At 36.2% G+C, this 27,744-nt stretch overlaps 1 protein-coding gene across 13 annotated transcripts in view; it reads right to left on the reverse strand.

Moving 5' to 3' along the window:
* The window catches only part of GRIK2 (glutamate ionotropic receptor kainate type subunit 2), a 741,992-nt gene that overhangs the window by 243,186 nt on the left and 471,062 nt on the right, over window positions 1–27,744 (reverse strand). For all 13 annotated transcript variants that reach the window (XR_015132343.1, XR_015132345.1, XR_015132344.1 and 10 more), the window contains 2 exons: window positions 25,297–25,404; window positions 5,972–6,085 (listed from right to left, as the gene is read on the reverse strand). Coding sequence is in view for 10 of the 13 variants with exons in the window: in XM_086316368.1 (XP_086172494.1) it covers window positions 5,972–6,085; window positions 25,297–25,404 (222 nt within the window). In the remaining 3 variants the exon portion in view is untranslated. The remainder of the gene's footprint in view (window positions 1–5,971; window positions 6,086–25,296; window positions 25,405–27,744) is intronic.

A 27,744-nucleotide genomic window follows, 5' to 3' on the forward strand; every position in this document is an offset into this window, starting at 1 on the left:
TACAGTGGCATTTAGTGCTAGTAATCTTTTGATGGACAAAAATCAATTATTATAGAGGAGCCACAGAGTGGGAAGCACTCAACATATTTAAACAGGCATGAAAAAATCAATTGAAAACCCAGAGCACAGAGGGGAAAATAAGCATTCCCTCTATGAACTTAAATAAATATCCAGCCACCTGATACTGTCCCTTGCTAGTGTACCCAAGGTAGTAAGGCCAACAGGATGAGGCTGAGAAGCTGAAAATAGAGCACATATTGGTCTTCAAAAGCTCTCTATATCTCATCCAGAATGAGTATTTTTGTTATGATTTTGGTGATTATAAATTTATATTTTAATAATTGAAAGTGTTAGTCACTCAGTCATTTCAAAGTCTTTGCAACCCCGTGGACTGTAGCCTGCCAGACCCCCCTGTGCATGGAATCCTCCAGGCAAGAAAACTGGAGTGGGTTGCCATTTCCTCCTCCAGTAGATCTTCCTGTCCCAGGGATCAAACCAGGGCCCACATGGCTGGTGGATTATTTATCGTCTGAGCCATGAGGGAAGCCATTTTACAATTTTATGCTCATTTATGCTCATCTATGAAATCACCATAGATGAAAATGTGATTCTAAGGTTGAAATTTTAAAATTCCATTTGTAATGATACAAGAAGCAAGGGAATTTTAACAACGACTGAATTTGAAATTCTAAAACCAGAGAGGTAATATGAGGAACATTCAGAAGATCGCATGAGTAGACTAGAGTTTTAGGTCTAGCCCCCTCCTGCAGAAGAGGCTATATAATTTCCAAATTATATAGCACCATATAATTAAAAACTAAAAAAAAAAGGAATTACAAATTTAAAAATTGTTTAGAGCTTCTGAAAATGAACACTTTCTATGAAATAACTATATTCTATACCCATTCAGTGTATTGGGCATAGATTATGTTGTTGAAGAGGTGTAAAAAATATTTGTAAACAAGATGCTTAATCTCAATTTTTAAGAGAAAAAGTGAGTTAAGCGCCTTTACTCTTGATTGTCCAGAAAGATCTGAGATTATGGTTTAAAGAAGCTGAAAAAAACCCAAGTGCCAAATTAGGAGAGGAGAGAAACAAGAAGATCAAGGCATCCAAGCGAGAGTAACCTAAATCTCGGTCCCTGAGGAAATGTCTAGATGTCTGGGGACACACCTATAATGGTATCGTGGTACTTTAGCATATGTGGTATTTCTGGAAGAGAAACTTTCTTTGGGTGAACAATTCTCAGTCAAGATACTATTTTGGTCATAAACTATAGCTGTTAGACTTTTCCAAGCTGGGACACTGGAGATTTCATTTTACAGTATTGGTTCCTCAAGGAGGCTACAGATTGGTTAAAAAAACTACTGTTCTACTTTCTAGCTCTGTGGTCATGAGTTGGTTACTTGGACAATCTGAATACCAGTTTTCCTACCTGTGAAAGAGTATGGATAATGGTGTCTAACAAAAAAGGTTATTATGACAATTAAATGAGTAAATCGATGAGTAGTGCTTTGAACATTGTCAAGTACCTAGCAGGCATGCCAAAGATGTGTGTTATTAATTTTTGGTAATGAACCATATTCATATAGCAGTATTTCATGAAGCTGAGAAGCATATAGAAAACTGGCCTCAGTCATTATGGTCTTCTTTGAATTTTGTAACTTTTTCAAGATCTTTCTTGCTTCAGGGCCTTGCATATGTTGTTTTATCTGCTGAGAATACTCATTCCCCCTCCCTTTACTTTGATAATTTCTTCTCAAACTTCAGCTCTCTATCCTTCTGCAGTGAAGTCTAACCTGATTCATCCTTCCACACCTGATCCTTCATGTCATTCTTGATCATTCTGTAAAAGGCAGCATGCCATGCATCTTTATTTCATATCTAGTCACAAGGGCGTATGTCTCTGTGTGTGTGCGTGTATGTGTGTTTAGTTCTCCTTATGAATTCTACCATTTTCTAAGTTTCATAAAGGCAGAGACCATGTCTATTTTGTCCATTAAATACAGTGGTTAGCATAAACCCTGGTATATCATTATCATTAAGTACATATTTGTTAAATACAAAAAGAATGATAAAAAGTAAAGTAAATAAAATCTAAGAGAAATGGAGCTAATTATGATAAGCACATTGATAAGGTCAAATTTTAGAATATTTCACTGTTTGTTTTTTTTTTTTTTTGACACATAATAAAAATGTCAAACAAGAAGCATTAAATGAACTTCTCTTTTTGAAGATATCATTATTTACAACATAGCTAGAATCTCCTCTGAGATTTTCGAAGAGAGAAAGGGAAAAAATAACCATAAAATAAATCAAATGATCATACTTCTTTAAAAATATAAGTTAAGCATCAATAAATTATATCAAGCTAGCTTATAAAAATAAGGGAAATAATCTCCTCAAATCTTTTCCTAATTGTGGCTACTCAGTGATCAGACTGTTCAGAAAAAGATTTTTCAACTAAGTGATATAAAATAATAAAGTACCTTTTCTTTTGAAGAAAATCACAATAACTTTGAAACTAACACAGTGACATAGTCTAAAATATAAGTGACCTACTTATTATTTGTAAGCTTAGAGTCCTTGGAAGGAAAGTTATGACCAACCTAGATAGCATATTCAAAAGCAGAAACATTACTTTGCCAACAAAGGTCCATCTAGTCAAGGCTATGGTTTTTCCAGTGGTCATGTATGGATGAGAGAGTTGGACTGTGAAGAAGGCTGAGTGCTGAAGAATTGATACTTTTGAACTGTGGTGTTGGAGAAGACTCTTGAGAGTCCTTTGGACTGCAAGGAGATCCAACCAGTCCATTCTGAAGGAGACTAGCCCTGGGATTTCTTTGGAAGGAATGATGCTAAAGCTGAAACTCCAGTGCTTTGGCTACCTCATGTGAAGAGTTGACTCATTGGAAAAGACTCTGATGCTGGGAGGGATTCAGGGCAGGAGGAGAAGGGGATGACAGAGGATTAGATGGCTGGATGGCATCACTGACTCAATGGACGTGAGTCTGAGTGAACTCCGGGAGTTGGTGATGGACAGGGAGGCCTGGCGTGCTGCGATTCATGGGGTCGCAAAGAGTCAGACTCGACTCAGAGGCTGAACTGAACTGAAGCTTATAGTGTATTTCAGAATTGATCTTACATGTTGGTTATATGGAGTAATGATCTGAGGAATATGTCTCAAACATCATTATAGATCAAAAAAAAAAAATGTCCAAGATCCAAAGCCTGATAATTTTTAAAAAGTTTTCTCTGGCTCTGATATTAAGATTTAATACCACTTGTTTATGAACAAATATAAAATTGTTTATTAGTGAGAAAGATATTTGACTACTTCTTACAAAATAACTCTTGAGTAATCAAGCAAAACTGAGAAATTGTATGGGTAGTCTAATCACCTGCTTTGTTTGGACAAGAAGTTTGCAATAACCTGCACACTTGAAAAAATATTTAAATACAGTCATTTGAAAAGTGTTTATGCTCTCTAATTTTCTGCTTAATTAAATACCAATTTTTAAAATTTAATTTGACAAATATTATTGAGTGCCTGCTATGCCCCAGGCACTTTTCTCTGACACTGAGATCTAAAAAGTGTAAAATTTGATTAGATTTGTATAGATTCTTACCAAAATCTTGTATAGATTGTATAATCTTACCTTGTATATATTCATACCAAATAGAGATCAGATAAACACAAAATTTCTAACATTAAAAAAAGTAATGTATGGTAAGTAAAATGATAAAGTATTATGATACACATGTACACTTCCCTGCCTGCCCCAAACATACACAACTGAATGGAAAGATCAAAGAGTTTCACAGAGTGCATGCAAACTGAGGTGGGTCTGGAAGGATGAAAAACTTTTCACAGGAGAACATAATGAAGTGGGCAAAGATTTGAAGCCATAAAATAAGTGATGCATTTGAGAGTTTGGCTGTATCAGGGAGAACTGAGAAAGTAGTACAGGGGCTAGTTGCTGAAGACAGATGCCCTTGCCCAGCACACTTTATTTTGTGAGCATTGTAGAGGCATATATGGTATAAAAACAAGAGACTTAGTCAGATCCTAATTCTCAAAGCAGTGGTCAGTGATGTTTGGAGAAATATTGTACACATGAAATAATTCAAGAATAGTATAGTGTTAAGCTTAAATATGAAGTACTGACAAGTTCTATATTTCAGGAATGGAGAGAAACATATTGCAAACAAAGGGAACGGGGCTAACACAATCACAGTAGTGAGCTAACTGGTTACCCTAGATCAGTTAAAATACAGGATTTCTGAAAGGGAGAAATGGGAAATGAGGATAGAAAGATGAGAGAAGACAAGACAGTAAAAGGCTTTGAATAACAGGGTCAAGATTAGGGGACCTTTTTAATGTCCGATATGGACTCAGACAAGAATGTGTCTGCAATACAGGAGACACAGGAGACACGGATTCAATCCCTGGGTCGGGAAGATTCCCTGGAGGAGGATATGGCAATCTGTCCCAGTATTCTTGCTGGAAAAATCCTATGGACGTAGTAGGCTGGTGAGCTACGGCCCATGGGGTCGCGGAAAGTCAGACACAACTGAAGCGACTGAGCGCAGCACAGCAGCAGGGACTCACTAAAGACTTATAAGCAGAGAAGCAGGGAATGACAGAATTAGATCTTCACAATGGACAGTGAAATATATTATAAAGGGGAAAGGTTGTCAGCAGGAGGAAGTTACACTGTTACTGTAACTGTTCCAGCAGCGGGTTATGAGATCCAAGATATACTGGCAGAAAAAGAACGTAGTAGTGTCCTGTGCGTACATCCATCTGAGGAGCACGGCTGGTGGATTTGAGAGCTAGCTTTGAAAAGAGATGGGGATACAAAATTAAGTTAAAGGGGACCAGAGAAGTTTGGATATAGTGGAGCAGGTATTCACTGAAGTTCTTAGCAAAGGAGTTATTAAAAAACACCTCATGAACTTCTATCACCATCATTTCATGATCACCAGCTTGCTTCATTATCAAGAGTCTTTAACCCAAGCTGTTTTGTTTGGACATGTTTTGATCTAACATCCTGTATTGCTAGTAAAAGGACAAGATTATGAATTCCTCCTGGCTTGATGTTCTACCATAAATCAAATTTAGAAATCATGTAAATGCTAAAAGTATGTGGAGGTTTGTTTTGGACATTAATCTCACATTCTTACTGGCTACCTGGAGAAATCAACATTGATAAACTTATTCTGTAGGTGAAAGTACTTACTAAATTATATAAAAGTTCCTTGCTTGTCCTAAAATTAAAATTCTTATTTGCAAATGGCATAGTAGGCATACATGAACATTATTGTGATTTAATTAAAACATATAATTGCAAGAGGGGTAAAAATATCTAGCTTATCAGTATTAATTTAATTCTGTTGGTAGTGAAAATATTTCTGACTTAAAACAGCACTTGTCATTTGATTTCATTAGGGAGATTAGTAAAGTAAAAGTGATTTGCCATGATGAAAACAATTAAATTGAAAGCAAGGTTAAAACATAATTATAATAGAAAAAAATCTCAAAAATAAATGGCATGCCCTCTGAAATTTATTTGCAGGAAATGAAAATGAAAGCAGAAGTAAAGTTCACATGCAGCTCCTCACATAACTATATTTATATAACTGCTTGTCCATGTATTTTTAAAATGTTAGCATTCACAATTTTTCAACAGCAACTAATTTTGTAGAAACATAAAGATTCCCAGTAATAGATAAAGCTGTATTATTAAGCAACACAAGCAGCCCAAACATTAATATAATTTACATCATTAAAAGCTAACAAAATAAAACTGACTAAATTAACACTGACTCATCCATTATACAGCAACTGCTAAATAACTGTAAAATATATTACATTCTGTTCATTACTACTCTAATTATAATGTCTTTTTCTATCCACTTCCATGTTTGTCTGCATTTATCTAAAAAGAATGGGAAAACTAATACTTACCAAAATGGTGGTAACGATCAAAGAACGATTGGATAAGGAATCTGTGATGTTGGCTGGCTTTCCTTTTTGACTTTCTGTCATATTCAGGCCACTGGCTGGATCCCAAGTTCCAATCTATAAAATAGCATATGTACTCTGTAAATCATCCATCAGACACCTGGAGAGAGCACTGCAGAGAAAGTTAAGACTGCTAACACTTATTATTCACCTCTGCTACATTATCTGCTGTTGCTGAAGTAAAGGCTGCTTGTTTTAAGCATGATTCACTGCTTTGTGAAGTGTGTCCAGCGAAGTGTGACATTAAAGAACAAAATGATCCATTGCACTTCTACAGTCAGTGTGGGAGCTTAATTTTCCATTCAAACTTTCATTCACCAAGATAAACTACAGTTGATGATACCTTGATAGTTGGCTGGAAACTCATTAACAGCATATATCTTTTATAGTAATGGATCTATCTTATCCTCTCATTATGATGGTAACATGCCATATTATATGGACAAAGCTAAAAGAGCAAGACCTGGGGATCCAGGATAAATTAATAGGTAAAGGCAACTTAAAAGGGGCATTTATTTGTATTCACAGCACCCCCAGTAAGGTGAAATCATACCCCAAATTACCTCTGGAAGTTTTAAAAATATACCTTTGAAGCTTTTAAAATACTCCAAGAAAGGAGATTACAGCAAAATCTCATCTGGATAACCTATTCTAATACTATCACTTGTATTCTACACTCACTACACTCACTACACACAATACACTCACTTGTATTCTACTATCACTACACTTCTGTTCAGTGTATATTTTAACTATTAGGTTGTTGCAAAAGTAACTGTGGTTTTGGACCATGAATTTTAAATCATTATAACAGGTTCAAACACATCTTTAATAATCAAAATAGGAACCATTACAATCAACATATTTTTGCCAGCAATATGTTGGTTTATTCCTGTAACATAAAAATCCATGCTTCAGAATTCTATGAATTCTTAGAAAGCATTTTCAACCTCCTGCTCATTGTGGAAGCATTTTCCCTGCAAAAAGTTGTTGAGATGCTTGAAGAAGTGGTAGTCAGTTGTCAAGATGCCTGGTGAATATGGCAGATAAGGCAAAACTTCATAGCCCAGTTCATTGAACATTTGAAGCACTGGTTATAAGATGTGTGGTCAGGCCTTGTGGAGAAGAATCAGGCCCTTTCTGTTGACCAATGCTGTCTGCAGGTGTTGTGGTTTTGGTGCATTTCATCCATCTGATGAGCATACTTCTCAGGTGTAATGGTTTCGCTGGGATTCAGAAAGCTGCAGTGGATCGGACTGGCAGCAAACCACTAAACAGTGACCATGACCTTTTTTTGGTGCAAATTTGGCTTTGGGGAGTGCTTTGGAGCTTCTTCTCAATCCAGTCACTAAGCTGGTCATTGTGGGTTGTTGTATAAAATTCACTTTTTGCTGCGTGCCACAATCCAATCAAGAAATGGTTCAAGATAAGACAACACTTCAAAATGACTATTTTTTTTTTTTTTTTTTTTTTTTTTGCCAGCTCACGAGGCACCCATTTATCAAACTTTCCAATTTGCCTCAAATGCCAAATAACCATAGAATGGTCAAGGCTGAGTTCTTCTGCAACTTCTCGTGTAGTTATAAGAGGAACAGCCTTCAGTGATTGCTCTCAGTTGGTCACTGCTGACTTCTAATGACCAGCCACTACACTCCTCATCTTCAAGGCTCTTGTCTCCTTTGCAAACTTCTTGAACCATCACTGCACTGTAATACTGCACCTAATATTAATAATGCCCTCTGAAAGGTTAAGCCAAATGCTGTGTTCAGATATATTATACTCAGTGAACACAGTTTATAAAATGACCTCTGGAGATACATAAAAGCATAAGATACAACTGTATATGTAGATTGGTTTACAGACAGTAGTTACGTAAGTGGTTTACATATCTGCACTATTGCATGCCATGTAATAATAGTGACCACTAACAGAAAGCAGAAGCAAAGGAGACACAGAGTCAGTGTTTTCATCAGCATTAACTTTTCCTCACCCTCTCAAACCTGGGAGTCACCAGTAATGAAATTTGTCTTTCTTATGTCCCTAGCCAATTACCCAAACAAAGCTATAAATTATTAATTTATTTTAATATAAAATTTTGTACATAAAGAGCTTTCTCAATTACAGATGAACCCATCATAAGTTGAAATATTAAGTCAAAAATGCATTCACTATAACAACCTACCAAACATCCTAGCTTGGCCTCAGTCTTGTCTGACTCTGTGCGACCCCTTAGATGGAAGCCCACCAGGCTCCCCCGTCCCTGGGATTCTCCAGGCAAGAACACTGGAGTGGGTTGCCATTTCCTTCTCTGAAGCATGAAAGTGAAAAGTGAAAGTGAAGTCACTCAGTCATGTCCAACCCTTAGCGACCCCATGGATTACAGCCTACCAGGCTCCTCCGTCCATGGGATTTTCCAGGCAAGAACACTGGAGTGGGGTAGTTGGGCAAAATCATCTAACAGAAACCTTGTTTTATATAAAGTGCTGAATATATCATATAATTTATAGAATACAGTATTGAAAGTGAAAAACACACTGGTTGTATGTCCAACAGGATGGTTGTAATGGTACTGGTTGGTTATCCCAGTGATGGAGTGGCTGACTGGGAGCTGCAGCTCAATGAGCTGCCAGCATTACAAGAAATTGTCATACTACACATCACCTGCTCAGGAAAAAAAGATCAAAATTCGAAGTATGGTCTCTACTGAATATGCATCACTTTTGCATTATCACCATTATAAAGCCAAAAAATCATAAGTTGGGAACTGCCTGTAAATTAAATTATTTTTAAAGTGACATTGATTTGAAAGTGAAAGTGAAAGTCACTCAGTCATGTCCAACTCTTTGTGACCCCATGGGTTACAGAGTCCATGGAATTCTCCAGGCCAGAATACTGGAGTGGGTAGACTTTCCCTTCTCCAGGGGATCTTCCCAACCCAGCAATCAAACCCGTCTTCCACATTGCAGGCAGATTCTTTACCAGATGAACCCCCTACCTAAATATGCTAATAAAGATCTCATTGGTTTAAATCCAAATTAAATGTTATTATCTTTTCTATTTTCTTTACATTTTACTGTATGTGCTCTTTTGGATCTCTCCATTTGTATAGCTTTATCAGTAACTTTTTAAGGTGTTTATCTTCCTTTAATTGGAGTAGTACAAGAGTAGAAATGTTAACAATTTCTGTTCTTCATAAAAACAAATGTCATTCTAATAGTTGTATATAAATATAGACCCCCATGTATTTTTTTTCAACAACTCATTTGGGGATTCAATGTAAATGTATTTAATAACGTAAAAAAATCTTGTCATATTTTCTAATACTTAATTTTCTTCTTACCACCTAAAACTATATATTTCTGGTATTTTTGTCAATAAAACAAAAAAGTCAAATAATACAATAAGGGGAAAAAAGAAAACAATCTTGATTCAGCATTCTTTCCAAAGTAAATTACATACTGGTCAATTAAATTACTTTAAAACTGTGACTACCTTGATGTCATAAAGAGACTAATTACAATTTCGATTCAATAATGAAAGGTTTTCAGGGGCCAGACGGGTAATATCAATGTGTAAAGTGAAAAGGCATAAGCCAGTAGTAAGAATTTCTAGGCTAAAATGTGAAGTTTCTAAATCTCAAAAACATCTCAAGGCAGAAAAGTAACTGCGGCCCACTAACCCAACCTGCTCGGCTGTGTGCCTTGGGCTGCACACCCAGAATAAGTACTTTTTTCAAATCTCTAACAAGGCATCACCAGAGTTAGAAGAGGCCCTGCTGAGGACCTGGGTGGAGGACAGAAGGGAGGTCAAACCTAGAATTCCTGCTGACCTGCTTAAATTGTTTCAAATTCAAAATCACTAAAAAAAAAACAAACCCAAACAAAAATGCCCTGTTGGCTAAATAGACATCTGCAGACTGTATTTTGCAGTGACTGGTACTTTTCTGATCCTGATCTATGATTAATACCTATTACACATTTGTCCCTTAGATTTAATTGTCTTTTTCTTTCCCCACTGTTGGCTAAATAGTTAGATTTTTTCAGACATAATTCTGTTAGCAAAGCACTGGCAGGCATCATTTGCCCAGTGTCATCTGCCTAATGACAAGCTTGACCACTAAGTTTTTCAACTTTCTAACAAATCACTAATACAAAACATTGTCCATTTCACTTACTGTTATCTTCCAGGATTACACTTACAAAAAATAAATTAGCTAAATGTTTACTCATCTAAACCTACTAATCTAGGTTCATTTTCTATTGGTTGTTTTTCTAGCACTCTTTGGATGAAGGGGTTCTGGCTCATGAATCCATGATCACCTATAATCACAAATATTAGGTATCCCTCTTTATAAGTCTCAGGTTTCTACACAGAATATTAGAATATTTCAGAAATTTCAGTGGCATAACAATTTAAATCAAATAAAATTTTGTGTGATTCCCCGATTTTTAAGTTTCTTAGAACTATATGATTCAAAAATTTCTATTGATTGAAGAAATTGCCACCTGTGGGGCTTTTTGTTTTGTTTTAATCACAAGAGCCATAGACTAAATCAAGACAATCCTTTTTCTTGCAATGTATCTTCAGAACCATAATTTTTTCATTATATTATTCAATCAAGTCATTTAACATTATTTTCAGTTTCAAAATGTAATAAAGATATCTAAGTACTCTTGACCTCAAAGAGTTATGTTAAATAGAGTGAGTCTATCTGTTGGTTTATGTGAATACTTCAAGTTTACAGTTATCTTCGTGGTATAGCAACCCTCTTTACAATTTAAAATGTCATGGTTTGGATAAGTCATAAGTTCACTTTACTTATAAGCATAAAATTAGATAGAAGTAATACAAAAGTACTTCAGAAATCACAAAGAACAATAGAAAATCATAGTATTACTCATTTTTCTGTTTTATGTTCTGAATAGTTCTTAAATTTGCTCTTCTTCATAAAATGATTGTATATTATTGATATCAAATTATAAAACATACAAATAGAAAGGAGAACGTCAATTTAAACTTTGAAGCTAAGCACATACCCATGTCAATCATAGCTAATGATTTAATGTATTTTCTTTAATTCTTTTATCTTTATATGTATTTTCCTTACATAATTTCCAATACAGTCTTGTAGGTAATCTCCCAGACTCGGAAGGGTGTGTCAGATCACCAGGATCCTATTACATCTACACAATTATCACCAGGGGACTGGGGCACATTACTTCTCTCCGACTCAATTTCCTCATCTATAAATGGGGATATAACTTTGTCTACCTCAAAGAGCTATTGTGAGGATCAAGTGATAAACACTGTAATGTGTTATATAGTGAAGTCCCTCAGTCGTGTCCGACTCTTTGCAACCCCATGGACTGTAGCCCAACAGGCTACTCTGTCCATGGGATTTTACAGGCAAGAGTACTAGAGTGGGTTGCCATTTCCTTCTTCAGAGGATCTTCCCAACCCAGGAATCAAACCCGGGTCTTCCGCACTGTAGGCAGACACTTTACCATCTGAGACACGAGGGAGTCGCAATGTGTTTATAAGTGGGCTACAGTTCAGTTCAGTTCAGTCGCTCAGTCCTGCCCGACTCTTTGCGACCCCATGAATCGCAGCACACCAGGCCTTCCTGTCCATCACCAACTCCCGGAGTTCACTCAGACTCACGTCCATCGAGTCAGTGATGCCATCCAGCCATCCCCTTCTCCTCCTGCCCCCAATCCCTCCCAGCATCAGAGTCTTTTCCAATGAGTCAACTCTTTGCATGAGGTGGCCAAAGCACTGGAGTTTCAGCTTTAGCATCATTCCTTCCAAAGAAATCCCAGGGCTGGTCTCCTTCAGAATGGACTGGCTGGATCTCCTTGCAGTCCAAGGGACTCTCAAGAGTCTTCTCCAACACCACAGTTCAAAAGCATCAATTTTTCGGTGCTCAGCCTTCTTCATAGTCCAACTCTCACATCCATACATGACCACTGGAAAAACCATAGCCTTGCCTAGACGAACCTTTGTTGGCAAAGTAATGTCTCTGCTTTTGAATATGCTATCTAGGTTGGTCATAACTTTCCTTCCAAGGAGTAAGCATCTTTTAATTTCATGGCTGCAGTCACCATCTGCAGTGATTTTAGAGCCCAGAAAAATAAAGTCTGACACTGTTTCCACGGTTTCCCCATCTATTTCCCATGAAGAGATGGGACCGGATGCCATGATCTTCGTTTTCTGAATGTTGAGCTTTAAGTCAACTTTTTCACTCTCCACTTTCACTTTCAAGAGGCTTTTTAGTTCCTCTTCACTTTCTGCCATAAGGGTGGTGTCATCTGCCTCTCTGAGGTTACTGATATTTCTCCCAGCAAAATTATTATATAAATTAATATATCCTATTTCCATACTATTATGAGTATTTTCTTCTGGCATTAAAAATTAATTACATTCAAAATTTTAATGATTATAAAATAGGAACATTATATAAACATATCACAGTTTACCTAAGGCTGTTGATGCTTGACAGAAAATCACAAAATTCTGTAAAGCAATTATCCTTCAATGAAAAAATAAATTTTAAAAATAAGTCTTTAGTAAAACACAGTTATTTACAAATATTTGCCCACATATTTTAGTATTTTAAAAACAGATTCCTAGAATTGGAATTACTAAGCCCCCCAAAAAATAAAAATGAGTCAAGATTGTTAGTACATGTTGCTATATAGCTTTTCAAAACTATTACTGTGTTCATTATGATCCACCTGACCATATATAGCATAATAAAACTTCCTCACAATTCATTTTCTACTTTTTTTTCTGATATACAATGGGTTCTTCATTTCTTTTTTAATTGAAGTATAATTGCTTTACAATATTATATAAAGCAATTGTATAAATTGCGTAGTTTCTACTGCACAATGGAGTGAATCAGGTGTATGCATGCATATATACCTTCCCTCTGAACCTCCCTCCCACCCATCATGTTAAAATATATATTCATAAGAATTTTATATATACACAATGTGCTTTACTTTTTATATTTCTCAGGATTTAAAAAAAATTCTTCATATAATTTTGTGTGGTAAACTACATTTTATCTTTTGTTGCTTTGATTTATTTTCTCATGTAGAAAAACATTTATTTATTTTTTTTTTAGAAAAACATTTATATTCAGATGATTTTAAAGTTATTTATCTGAGTATCTCATTAATTAGTTGATGCTTTACTTATTTATCTTTGTTTCTGACAGTTTTCTCAGCATAAATTTTCTTTGTTTTGTACTTTATATTACTCCTTTGGCTGAGATAATGTTTTCTTTCCTCTCCTGAGATATATAATTGTTTGCCTCATCTGTAATTAGCATTTTGACATTTCTTCTAAACATGTATGTTAGTACTTTTCCTTGTGAGCAGAATCAGTGGGACAGGTTTTTTAATTGTCTGTGGAATTTGAAATAATAATTTTTGACAAGTATACCAAAAACTTTCTCAGGTAGAAACAAAACAAACACTTCCAGCAGGGTGTAAAATATTAGTTATATATGAAGTCAAGCTCATTTAAGGTTAAGAAATAATTTATCTACTAAAAAACATTTGGCATCATAGAATCTATTAAAATTCTATTTACACTCTCCTCTTGGCATTTGCTAACAATATAGTCATGGATGTTGGGGAATAAGGAAAAGAATGATACAGTTTTTCATCACAGAACAATATAAAAAGGAAAACTTCTCTGATTATACATAATTTTTACTTAATTTTAGACAAATATGTCTTGAGCAAAGAGCATAACTGGCAATTTTCTAAAGGCCTGTTTGGTGATCATGAGAAACCACACTGTACATTATATACAGTCTTAGCACAATGTGGAGTCTCTATCAAAAAATAAGGTTGCTTTAAAAAAAAAATTCTTCCTGATTTATAAAAGAATGATATTAGAACATTCTCTAACACCATACATAAAAATAAATTAAAATAGACTAAAGACCTATATACAAGACCAGAAACCATACAACTCCTAGAGGAAAAAATAGGTAGAACAATCTTTGACATAAACATAGCAATATATTTTTGGATCTGTCTCCTAAAGCAAAGGGAATAAAAGTAAAAACAAATGAGTCCTAATTAAAATATTTTTCATAGAAAAGGAAACAAAATTATCAACAAAACAAAAAGACAACCTACTGAATGGAAGAAAATATTTGCAAATGATATGACCAATAAGGGTAGTTAATATATATGTGACATATATAAGTGTTAGTTCTCAGTCATGTCTGACTCTTTGTGACCCCATGGACTGTAGCCTGCCAGCCTCCTCTATCCATGGAAATCTCCAGGCAAGAATACTGGAGTGGGTTGCCATTCTCTTCTGTAGGGACTCCTGACCCAGGTATTAAACCCATGTCTCCAACATTGCAGGTGGATTCTTTACCTGCTGAGCCATCAGGGTTCCTTAAATAGCATGTTCAATTCAAAATCAGGAAAATAAATAACCCAAATAAAAACTGGGCAGAAGAACTGAACAGACATTTTTCCGAAGAAGAAATGCAGATGACCAACAAATATATGAAAAGATGTTCAACATCACTAATCATCTTGGAAATGCAAATCAAAACCACAGTGAGATACCAACTCATACCTGTCAGAACTGCTATCATCACAAAGAACACAAATAACAAATGTTGGTGAGGATGTGGAGAAAAGAGAATTCTTGTACACTTTGGTGGGAATGTAAATTGGTACAGCTACTGTGGAAAAGCTATGGAACTTTCTCAAAAAAACTAAAAATACAACTACCATAGAATGAGCAATTCTGCTCCTTGGTATATATCCCAAAAAAAAAAAAAAAAGACCAAAAAAACAAAACAGAAAACACTAATTCAAAAAGATAAATGCACCTCAGTGTTCACCGAAGCATTATGTACAATTGTCAAGACATGGAAGCAATCTAACTGTTCATCACAGATAAATAGATAAATAGATTATATATATATAAATACATATATAATTATTATATATGTACATATATATATATATTTACATACTCTCTCTCTCACACACACACAGACACACACACAAACATGCAGAGACCAAACCTGTGTCTCCTGCATTTGCAGGCTGGTTCTTTACCACTGAGCTACCAGGGAAGCACCAGTGTAATTGGTGGGCTGCATATTTCTCTGTTAACTAGTGCATCTATTCTTTCTAGATAACTTGCAAACTCAGGTTTCTCAAGCCTACATGGAACATGAATAGTGGGCACTGAGTTTTTTCAATATAGCAGTTTTCTTACTATGTATTAACAGGTAGGTAATTGGAGAAGGAAATGGCAACCCACTCCAGTACTCTTGCCTGGAAAATTCCATGGACTGAGGAGCCTGGTAGGCTACAGTCCATGGGGTTGCAAAGAGTCGGACATGACTGAGCGACTTCACTACTATTAACAGGTAGACAGTTTTTGCCTTCATTTACTTCACCCCTTCCAGTGTTAGGGCTTCCCAATGGCTCAGCGATAAAGAATCCATCTGTAATTGCTGGAGACACTGGTTCAATCCCTGGATCAGGCAGATGCCCTAGAGAAGGAAAAGGGAACCCACTCCAATATTCTTGCCTGGGAAAGGCCATGGACAGAGGAGCCTGGTGGGCTACAGTCCATAGGGTCACAAGAAAGATGGACATGGCTTAGTGACTAAACAAAAACAGTAACACAATGCAAAGAACTCCTCAGTTAATGACTTTTCTAAAACTATCAACCAGTTAACATAAGTCTGGAATTTCACCATTTGAGAACTATAGCATTAATATGAGAACAGGAAATCAATGAGTATATAATGATCTTACAGAAAGGGCTGAATAATCTAAACATGGATTTTTTTTCACCACTGATTTTTATTTTTGTTTAAGACAAAGTCTAAACATAATTAAAGAGTTAAGAGACAGGTGATACTTTTGATTTTTAAAATACAATTTGAATCAATGAATTTACTCAAATATAACTGTGATAACATTCAATTAAGGGTCATTGTTTTGCAAGGATAAAAAAGTACTTCAGAGATGACTTTGAACTCAAATCAATGCATTATAATTATGTTTAGTACACATGCATGCTATTTGCTAAATTGCTTCAGTTGTGTCCAACTCTGCGACAGTTATGAAGCAAAATAATAACTATAAATACACTGACACAAACTGAAAAATATCAGTACAGTTATGAAATTTGGCATGTAATGATTCTTTGTATAACTCAGACAAATTAAACAGTAAACATCTTCAAAGACAGACACTAAGTTTGGGTCCTTCCTAGGATCAATTTTTGCTTTTCAAGAAGCAAATGACACATTTACCACAGGTGTAGAGATTGTTGGTCAACATCATCATTATCATTGCTTTCCTAAAGACAGGAAAAAGAAATCTTAGCTCCTAGGAAAGTTAGGGGTCATTGTTGCCATGGAGACCAAGGTGTATGTACCAAGAGTCATCAAAGAGAGAAAGATAAAAGCTGCTATGCATTATGTGAAGTTGCTCAGTCGTGTCCCACTCTTTGCAACCCTATGGACTGTAGCCTACCAGGCTCCTCAGTCCATGGGATTTTCCAGGCAAGAATACTGGAGCGGGTTGCCATTTCCTTCTCCAGGGGATCTTCCTGACCCAGGGATCGAACCTGGGAATCCCGCATTGTAGGCAGATGCTTTACTGTCTGAGCTACCAGGGAAGCAAATGCTATGCATTAGGTGTTTACAAAAAAAAAAAAAAATCCTCAGTGATCTAATGTAGATTTTCAGATTTAGATAAATTTTGGACTGTAAATCCATTCAGATATCTTTTCAGAGGGGGTTAATGATTCTTCTGACAAGACAAAGATCAACAGTAAAATTTTATGCAGAAATTACCACTCTTTCTTTAAATATATATATATATTGTACAAAAAAGTTTCTTTAAATGCACTTTGAAACATGTTCTCTTTCTGGAACATCAGATCAGATCAGATCAGTCGCTCAGTCGTGTCCGACTCTTTGCGACCCCATGAATCGCAGCACGCCAGGCCTCCCTGTCCAACACCAACTCCCGGAGTTCACTCAGACTCACGTCCATCGAGTCAGTGATGCCATCCAGCCATCTCATCCTCTGTCATCCCCTTCTCTTGCCCCCAGTCCCTCCCAGCATCAGAGTCTTTTCCAATGAGTCAACTCTTCGCATGAGGTGGCCAAAGGACTGGAGTTTCAGCTTTAGCATCATTCCTTCCAAAGAAATCCCAGGGCTGATCTCCTTCAGAATGGACTGGTTGGATCTCCTTGCAGTCCAAGGGACTCTCAAGAGTCTTCTCCAACACCACAGTTCAAAAGCATCAATTTTTCGGTGCTCAGCTTTCTTCACAGTCCAACTCTCACATCCATACATGACCACAGGAAAAACCATAGCCTTGACTAGACAAACCTTTGTTGGCAAAGTAATGTCTCTGCTTTTGAACATGCTATCTAGGTTGGTCATAACTTTGCTTCCAAGGAGTAAGCGTCTTTTAATTTCACAGCTGCAGTCACCATCTGCAGTGATTTTGGAGCCCCCCAAAATAAAGTCTGACACTGTTTCCATTGTTTCCCCATCTATTTCCCAGGAAGTGATGGGACCAGATGCCATGATCTTCGTTTTCTGAATGTTGAGCTTTAAGCCAACTTTTTCACTCTCCACTTTCACTTTCATCAAGAGGCTTTTTAGTTCCTCTTCACTTTCTGCCATAAGGGTGGTGTCATCTGCATATCTGAGGTTATATGTTTGTAAACTCAGACAGGCACAGTCTCACTACTAATCCTCACTCTTTCCATATATTATCAAAATATTTGAGTTTTTAGCAAGAAGTCTATGGATTGTTGATAGCAGTTCCTCTACCAGTGGGTAAAAATGCAAGTAGTGAATATTCAGAAAGCACAGATTTTAGAAGTTGAATCTTTATTTGATAGTAAAATATAATGAATTCAAACTTTGGCTATACTATGCTAAGTCACTTCAGTCGTGTCCGACTCTGTGAGACCCCATAGACGGCAGCCCACCAGGCTCCCCCGTCCCTGGGATTCTCCAGGCAAGAACACTGGAGTGGGTTGCCATTTCCTTCTTCAATGCATGAAAGTGAAAAGTGAAAGTGAAGTCGCTCAGTCGTGTCCAACTCTTAGCGATCCCATGGATTGCAGCCTATCAGGCTCCGCCATCCATGGGATTTTCTAAGCAAGAGCACTGGAGTGAGGTGCCATTGCTTTCTCTGTTCAAACTTTTACAGGTTTGCAAATATGGGTCATCTTGATTTATGCTATTTATATAAATTTTTAGTTTTGTAGAAACTGGCAAACATATATTCCATAAGATGGCTCTTGATAGCCACTTTTCTTTCTCAAGATTGTCCCTAAGGGGGCTAATTTTATTCTAAAAGCATGCTGAGGCTTAGTTTGATCTTTGTGTTTTTTCTAGATTAATATAATATTAATAAAACAGCCACATTTCAATAAGGATTTATTAGGCCTTTGCACTGAGAAGACAGAACATTCTATTCTCTAAGTTCTATTTTACTATATTAAATATCACATTTAGGAGACTATCAGAAAAATAACCAGAATAGATAGGAAATTCTGATGCTACACAAAGGGCAAGAGACGTACACAATTATGATTTTAGTTTAACATTTCTATTTAGATGAAAATTTTAAAAAATCCATTTAAATAACAAATAAAATATAATAGCAAGAGATTGATTTTTTTTTTTCTTGGAAAGCTCATGATGTACATAGTTGTCACAAAGAACATTCAGTAAGAAAATTCAATCAGGCGGTAAAATAAAGCAATTTTATTATTGTACTTATTATTGTACACAGTTTCTTGGAAGGAATTGTTTTTAAAGTCTAAGTGTTTTTTTAATGGCCTTTAGATAGCTCATTTTGCAATGGAAATGAACCATTATCATGTACTGTCATCAACTCAGTTCAAACCTATTTGTGTAAAACCCTCCTAACTGTTTTTGCTCTAAACAGAATCTTTTTGATATCATATTCTAAGAACCACCTGAATATTTCTTAATATCTATTGCCATTAGTCATGTTTTTGTTCCATCTGAAACTGGTCTTTCCTAAAATATAGCTAAGTCTCAGAGTACAAGATAAGTAAAGTCAAACCATTTCCAATGGTAAATCATATCATAGTTACATATCCTTTAAAAAATCTATTAATTTTATTGTCAGTTATAAATAAATTTGTATATCTCCAATGTAGTACCCAGGTGAAGGGTCTCCTGGTTATAATTATAGCAAAGGATGTGGAGGGAAGTAGATGGATTCTAAATGTATTTTGAAAGTGAAATATACAACATGATCTTTGGACAATGATTCAAGCTGGGAAAATCATTTATTGTAATTTTCCTTTTTGTACTGTTATTAATCTCAATTGTTGTTCAGTCACTAAGTTGTGTCCAACTCTTTGCAACCCCATGGACTGCAGCATTCCAGGCTCCTCTGTCCTCTTATCTCCTGGAATTTGGTCAAATTTATGTCTATTTAGTTGGTGGTGCTATCTAACCATTCATCCTCTGCTGCCCTCTTCTCCTTTTGCCTTCAATCTTTCCCAGCATTAGGATCTTTTCCAATAAGTCAGCTCTTCACATCAGGTGGCCACAGTAATGGAGCCTCAGCTACAACATCAGTCCTACCAATGAATATTCAGGGTTGATTTATTCAGGATTGACTGGTTTGATCTCTTTGCTATCAAAGGGACTCTCAAGAGTCTTCTCCATCACCCAATCCCAAAGCATCAATTCTTTAGCACTTAACCTCCTTTATCATCCAACTTTCACATCCAGACAACACTACGGGAAAAACCATAGCTTTGACTATATGGAACTTTGGAGGCAAAGTGATGTCTTTGCTTTTTAATATATTATGTAGGTTTGTTTTAGCTTTCCTTTGAAGAAGCAAGCATCTTTTAATTTCATGGCTGCAGTCACTGTCTGCAATGATTTTGGAGTTCAAGAAAATAAAATCTATCACTGCTTCCACTTTTTCCCCTTCTATTCACCATGAAGTGATGGGATCAGATGCCATGATCAATACCAGGCTCTTAAAGAAAGAAACTGTCTTAGCATTGCCTGAGGAAAACAAAGTCATTTACTGTCTTATATTCTTAATCTTCTTCCTCTGTTTCAGAGAAAGGACTGCCATGTCCCAAGGGCTTTTTTGGACAGACATGGTTGGATGTGTATGCAATATTCTTGACCTTTCTTATACCTGACCAGGTACATCTGTGAATGACTACAGGAAGGAAGAAATTAGCACCTCCCCTCTGGAAGCTGACCCGATCCAGGAAATATTTGACTTTAGCTCCTCCCCTTTCAGTACAAAAGAAGTCTGATCTAACTCCTGGCTTTTTGAGTAAAGACATTATTTCTTGCCCCAATTAAACCAATAATAATAATAGATGTGACTGCTTGTTTATGCAGCATGGCTGACCCTTCTTAGACCATGACTAACTGGGGTGGGTTCTTACCAAGGTCCCTGGTGAGCCAAAGGAGAAGGAATTCACTTTGATTTATGATTCCTAGCTAAGTGGAAAGCTGTATCCAGAGTAGCATTTTAACCCCAAGTTCAGTTCCATGAATATGTCCTACTTCTATTTGTCAGAAGTATACAGGAAGCTCCACAGTCACAAATATCAGAAGTATGTATTATACTGTCATTAACTGTTTTAATCCTAAGATTAACATTTGAGAAAACAATTCAAAATATATCTGTTTACTGTACATACAAACAAGAGGTCTTTATTTTAACATATATGACTGTCCAATCCTTTGTTATAATTTTATGCATTCATTTATTATTGGCAGGTTTTCTTCACTAGAGTATAACCATTGTAAAGGCATAAAATAGATGTTTATCGAATATTTGTTAGGGAATTAAATGAATAAATAAAGTCAAAGATGATAAGAATCAAAAAAGAGGCAGTAGCATGAGCAGATAGGATTGAGGATAGTTAAAATTCCTAGCCTTATTCATATTAATGTAGTATTTTTAGGTTCTTTTAGAGACCACGATATCTTTTTCTTCAGCCAGTACAACAGGGAAGTCCATTTCTCTCAGCTTTTTTTGAGATGGGGAATTGGGCATAGAGAAGTTGGGTGGAAGGATGAAGTTCATACACTTGTGATAGAACTGGAATTGTAATTTAAGTCTCCTGAATTACCATTTATTGAACCTTTCAAAATGTGAACTCTATCAATGTAGGAACTCTGTCTTTTCATCTATGAATTGGTAACTATACTATTTAGGAAAAGACAAAGGTAAAATCAGCAAGACTTATGAGCCTTCAGGAGGCAAATATTGCTATTACCCATGATATAGTTGGAGACACTGTATTTTGAGGGAATAAGAAACCTGTTTGTAAATAGTAAATGGTGGAACAAGGATTTGAGCCCAATTCTGTTTGAATTTAGTCCTTGATCTATTAATCAGTCTACTAAATTAAAAAATGAATATATTTCACTGGTTTCTCTGGTGGCTCAGATGGTAAAGAATCTGCCTACAATGAAGAAGACCTGGGTTCAATCCCTGGGCTGGGAAGATCCCCTGGAGAAGAATGGCCACCCACTCCAGTAGTCTTGCCTGGAGAATTCCATGGACAGAGGAGCCTGGCATGCTACAGTCCGTGGGGTCACAAAGAGACACACAACTGAGCAATTTTCACTTTTCATTCCTACAATTTCAAAGTCAAGTCAACCATAATGGCATTTCCAAAGTATTTCCACTATTTGGAAAATAGTGACTAAACTAAAATACCGACTAAAGTAAATTCCACTTCCCTTTTTTAGCTGATGACTAATTTTCAAAGGTTCTGAAACAGTTTGATGTGAACTCTAAGTTCCTTTTCCCTATAGCTTACCTTCACCCACTCTTAGGACTTTGTCTTCTCAGGAGATTTGTGCCAATTTCATTCTAAAGTAAATTTCCTTTCCTATTTTTTTTTTTTTTCTCCAGTGTTTGATTTCTAGCTCTGTAACTAGCTCCTTCCACTTTTGCCATATAGGCACCACCATTATCCCTTAAAAACAGAGTCCCAATAGTCTGCTCTTCTTTAAACTAACACTGATGAAGGTTCAGTTAATACCATCTGTCACTGTTTACTCTAAATTATACTCTCAGAAGAGTTTCATGGCTTCATAGTAAAGTTATTCCAAACTATATCTTCCCAAGCAATCCACAGGACTCCAGGCTATTCTGTCTTTGAAATCACAATGTATACATTGCAAATATGATTGCAAATATCTTGACAAGGTGTTCACAGTATGACACAAACCAGCATTTTAGCTCTATTTCCCACTTCTACAGTATGTGAGAGAATGTGTGTGTGTATATAATATGTATGTGTGTGTGTGTGTGTGTGTGTGTGTGTATATATATGGCTCATGCTTGGTCATGTCCAACTCTTTGTGACCCCGTACACTGTGGCCCTCCAGGCTCCTCTGTCCAGGAGATTTATGAGGCAAGAATACTGGAGTGGGTTGCCATACCCTTCTCCAGGGGATCTTCCCCACCCAGGGATCGAACTCAGGTCTCCTGCATTGCAGGCAGATTCTTTACCACTGAGCCACCTGGGAAGCCCTATGCATATATATATATACATATATAAATCAAATAAAATATTAGTGCATATAAATTATCAAGTGAAAATATATGCATATGTGTGCTCAGTCATATTTGACTGTTTGTAGCTCCATGGACTGTAGCCCATCAGGTTCCTCTGTCCATAGAAATTTCTAGGAAAGAATACTGGAGTGGGTTGCCATGTCCTCCTCCAGAGGATCTTCCCAACCCAGTGACAGAACTCAGGTCTTGTGCACTGCAGGCAGATTCTTTACCATTTAAGTCACCAGGAATCCCAAGAATGCTGGTGTTGGTAGCCTATCCCTTCTCCAGGGGATCTTCCCAACCCAGGAATCAAACTGGGGTCTCCTGCATTGCAGGTGGATTCTTTACCAGCTGAGCAACCAGGGAAGACTGTGTATGTGTACATATATATGTATAAATCTATATATATCTATGGGAGAAGGCAATGGCACCCCACTCCAATACTCTTGCCTGGGAAATCCCATGGACAGAGGAGCCTGGTGGGCTAAAGTGCAGGGGTCACAAGAGTGAGAAATAACTTAACGACTAAATAACACCAGCAAGTGGATCAAAAGGCCTGCGTAATATGGCAATGGCATCCCACTCCAGTACTCTTGCCTGGAAAATTCCATGGACGGAATAGCCTGGTAGGCTGCAGTCTATGGAGTCGCTCAGAGTCGGACACGACTGAGCGACTTCACTTTCACTTTTCACTTTCATGCATTGGAGAAGGAAATGGCAACCCACTTCAGTGTTCTTGCCTGGAGAATACCAGGGACGGGGGAGCCTGGTGGGTTGCTGTCTATGGGGTCTCACAGAGTCGGACACGACTGAAGCGACTTAGCAGCAGCAGCAGCATACATATCTATGATCAAATGAAACATTATGCATGTCTTTCCTATATTGTTACATCTTTTAGAAATTATTCAATTCCTACTAATCTATAAATTCTCTATTATTCTAAGATAATTCTAAGAACCTTGTATGCTGTAATATACTTAATTATACTCTTATCAGAAATATTCTTTTATTACTCTTTTGAAACTTGAAACAGATTTTCCATTGTATTTACTTACAAATGTGTGTTACCTGATCATTCTATAGAAAAAGCCTCTTGAGCCTCTTAAGGATAAGGACTATGTGTAATTAATTTATCAAAACAAATTTTCAAATTTCAGTTAAGAACACGAAATATCGATGAAATGTTAAGGCAACATGTATAACTCACATTATTATACTCCGCTTACCAATAGGATAGATCATAACATATACCTGGTAACTATTACATTCAGGGTATTTCTGTAATTCACATTTCAGCCTGAAGAAACCTCTAATATTTTCTTTATTTTGAGTCTAAGATAGGACTGGGTCTATGGTAACATGAAGAGCATCACCATTTTTATGTTAATGTGTTGACAAGCAGTGCTTGAGGCTCATCCTAGTGACCTGAGTACTTTCAAAGAATAAGGTAATAGGATTCCCAGTAAATACTGAGATTAGTCCATATGAGCTGACTGAACTTCACCATTATCAATTCCAGCCTTGGGTATCAAGTAATGTTCTCAGTCTTGGAAGCAAGGTAATTAGGAAGTGACAGTCTCACGAATATTTTAGTTTCAGTTTATTATAAGATTCCTGATTTTGCATGGTCTTGACAAAGGATACAAACCAAACTCTCAATGAAAAGAGGTAATACTCCTATTAATTTTACTCATCAATTTGTCATGATATACCTCTTGTCTTGTACAAGAGGTATATACATATGAACACATACAAATATGTGTTTTCTCTCTCCTGCATCATTTAATCAACATTTATATATATTTTGTTTCATTTCAGGCTAAAAGACCCCTTATTTTGATTCAATTTCCTTCTTTAGTTTCCATCTATGAGTGATGTTCCATGTTCAATTGTTAGATGAAATATAACAATATCTTTAAAGTCATATTATCGCAAACTTGTTTCCTAAAGTTCTTATCAAAATATCTATTTTAATTTGTAGCTTTCAATAAATCCATCAAAAATATCTAAATACATATATTAAAAATATAAGCAAACTTCTATTAAAATGTTCTAAAAGTAGCACACACACCCAAACTCTGTACATCACCTCAGTTGTATAAATAAAATCAAGGGAGACAGAGTCAATGTAATGTGTAGCATTCATGTTCATATCTAATTTACTTGAGCAGATTAATTCAGACATTTCTCTTGAATATGGCCCAGCAGTGGAAACATGTTTTAGTATTTAATCGTTTTATATGGTCTGCTATAAGTGGGAAAGTCTATGCAGGCACATGTGATTATAAGTTACATATATAAAGACTCATACTACACCAAATATCTTCTAATTATATCTTATAGCTAATTAGGATTATATTAATACATTAATATACCTTACATTAAATGAAGATTACATACATTATATGCAAAGAATCAGAAAAACCTGATGAGAAAATAAAAACATAAAATATCTTAAAAGACATCTTTATCCTTGAGTTCTAATTGCCAATTATTATGTCTAATGTAATGAATTGAGAACACATTTCTTAGAGTCACTGAATAAATTTAAAAGTCAATGAAATGTGGCAATAGGAAATATTTACTTCTTCATTAGGATATGTTTATTTAATAATTAAAGTAAATAAACTGAATGTTTCAAGTACCTTTTCCAGACCTTCTTCCTTGAGGCTGATCACATCCAAATCAAAATCTGTTCGCAAGCCATTGGTTTTGTTGAAAGTGATTCTGCCTGTGAGGCCTTCCCAATGTGCCTGTGGGGAAAACCAACAAACAAACAAAAACCATAGATTATTAAATATGTAAAGGATGAGAAGATAAACCGTTTTTGTACAAGGAAAAAGAAACACTATTTTTGTTACTTCTCATAAATTTACATTGCTGTCCATTTTTAGTATTTAACATTTTATTCTCTTCTGAACTTCGAAGGATGTTTTTTCCAAATATGCTATCCAAGTCCCAGGGAAAATTTATTGTAAATTTTTCATTTTAAATACTGCATTTGCCAGGTATAACCTTCCTTTATGAGAAACTTGTGGCTTATGTTTTAAATAGCAAAGCTCTTTCAGCAAAGTAAGAACTTAAAATAGTAAATATCTCACTGGGGATTACAACTAGAAATACTATTATAAAATACCACTCCTAACATCAAACTAATACAAAATAAATATTTTATTACAATTAAAGAAACTGAATCTAGGATACATTTTGTTACATTACTTCAATCATACACTTTATACTTAGAATAATTAACATTGCTTTATTTTACGCTGTGTGCTATTTGTGCTTCATTGACTATGCCAAAGCTTTTGACTGTGTAGATCACAATAAACTGTGGGAAGTTCTGAAAGAGATGGGAATACCAGACCACCTGACCTGCCTCTTGAGAAATCTGTATGCAGGTCAGGAAGCAACAGTTAGAACTGGACATGGAACAACAGACTGGTTCCAAATAGGAAAAGGAGTACGTCAAGGCTGTATATTGTCACCCTGCTTATTTAACTTCTATGCAGAGTACATCATGAGAAATGCTGGACTGGAAGAAGCACAAGCTGGAATCAAGATTGCCGAGAGAAATATCAATCACCTCAGATATGCAGATGACACCACCCTTATGGCAGAAAGTGAAGAGGAACTAAAAAGCCTCTTGATGAAAGTGAAAGTGGACAGTGAAAAAGTTGGCTTAAAGCTCAACATTCAGAAAACAAAGATCATTGCATCTGGTCCCATCACCTCATGGGAAGTGAAAACAGTGTCAGACTTTATTTTTCTGGGCTCTAAAATCACTGCAGATGGTGACTGCAGCCATGAAATTAAAAGACGCTTACTCCTTGGAAGGAAAGTTATGTCCAACCTAGATAGCATATTCAAAAGCAGAGACATTACTTTGCCAACAAAGGTTCGTCTAGTCAAGGCTATGGTTTTTCCAGTGGTCATGTATGGATGTGAGAGTTGGACTGTGAAGAAGGCTGAGCGCCGAAGAATTGATGCTTTTGAACTGTGGTGTTGGAGAAGACTCTTGAGAGTCCCTTGGACTGCAAGGAGATCCAACCAGTCCATTCTGAAGGAGATCAGCCCTGGGATTTCTTTGGAAGGAATGATGCTAAAGCTGAAACTCCAGTGCTTTGGCCACCTCTTGTGAAGAGTTGACTCATTGGAAAAGACTCTGATGCTGGGAGGGATTGGGGGCAGGAGGAGAAGGGGACGACAGAGGATGAGATGGCTGGATGGCATCACTGACTCGATGGACGTGAGTCTGAGTGAACTCCGGGAGTTGGTGATGGACAGGGAGGCCTGGTGTGCTGCGATTCATGGGGTCGCAAAGAGTTGGACACGACTGAGCGACTGAACTGAACTGAACTGATACTGGGAGAAATGTATCGAAATTACTTCACATCAATGTACACTTCCTATAGGAGCATTTCTTCAGGTAGAAAGAGGTGAGAATATAATAATCTAGATACACAATGGACTATCCCTCAAGAGTGAGCAAATATCTAGGTTTTTTAATACAAAAAGATTTCTCATTCTGCTGGCTATATAGCCAAATTAGATGTTATATATGTTATTTGCAAATAGCTTGGAAAAATAGTTACATGTGAAAATTTTAAATAATGTAACATATACTCATAATTATGTTTGAATATATACTGAGACTCAAAACAGGTAAAACCCAGTAGATAAAGGGTAACATTTCAAAAAGTATTACAAATGTATATAATTATTACTATATTTCTAAGCTCCCTGTGTTCCTTGGATACTTATGTGTAGAAATTCTAAAACAATTTTAGGCTAATAAATTATAAGTAAATTTTTTAAAAAACTATAGTAGATATCTCAGTGCATATTGCAAAAGGGCATCCTTGAGGTTACCATGTGTCAACAGTTGTCCAGTAAGGAAGGAAAACATTTTGAACTTAATTTTTTCCAAAGAAAATAACTGTGGGCAGTGAACAAAAATCCATAGTAGTATAAAAATAAATGGGATCAAGAAGTACAGAAGTAGAAGTACAGAATAGTCAAAGAAATCTGGGTTAAAGACAGCACAGGGAAATATACATCAAGGAAACTGTGCAACTAATAAAACCAATCAC

The sequence above is a fragment of the Bos grunniens genome, chromosome 9, assembly GCF_055505025.1.
Source record: "Bos grunniens cultivar Pamir isolate PY7600 chromosome 9, Bosgru_T2T1.0, whole genome shotgun sequence".
Lineage (NCBI taxonomy): Eukaryota > Metazoa > Chordata > Mammalia > Artiodactyla > Bovidae > Bos > Bos grunniens.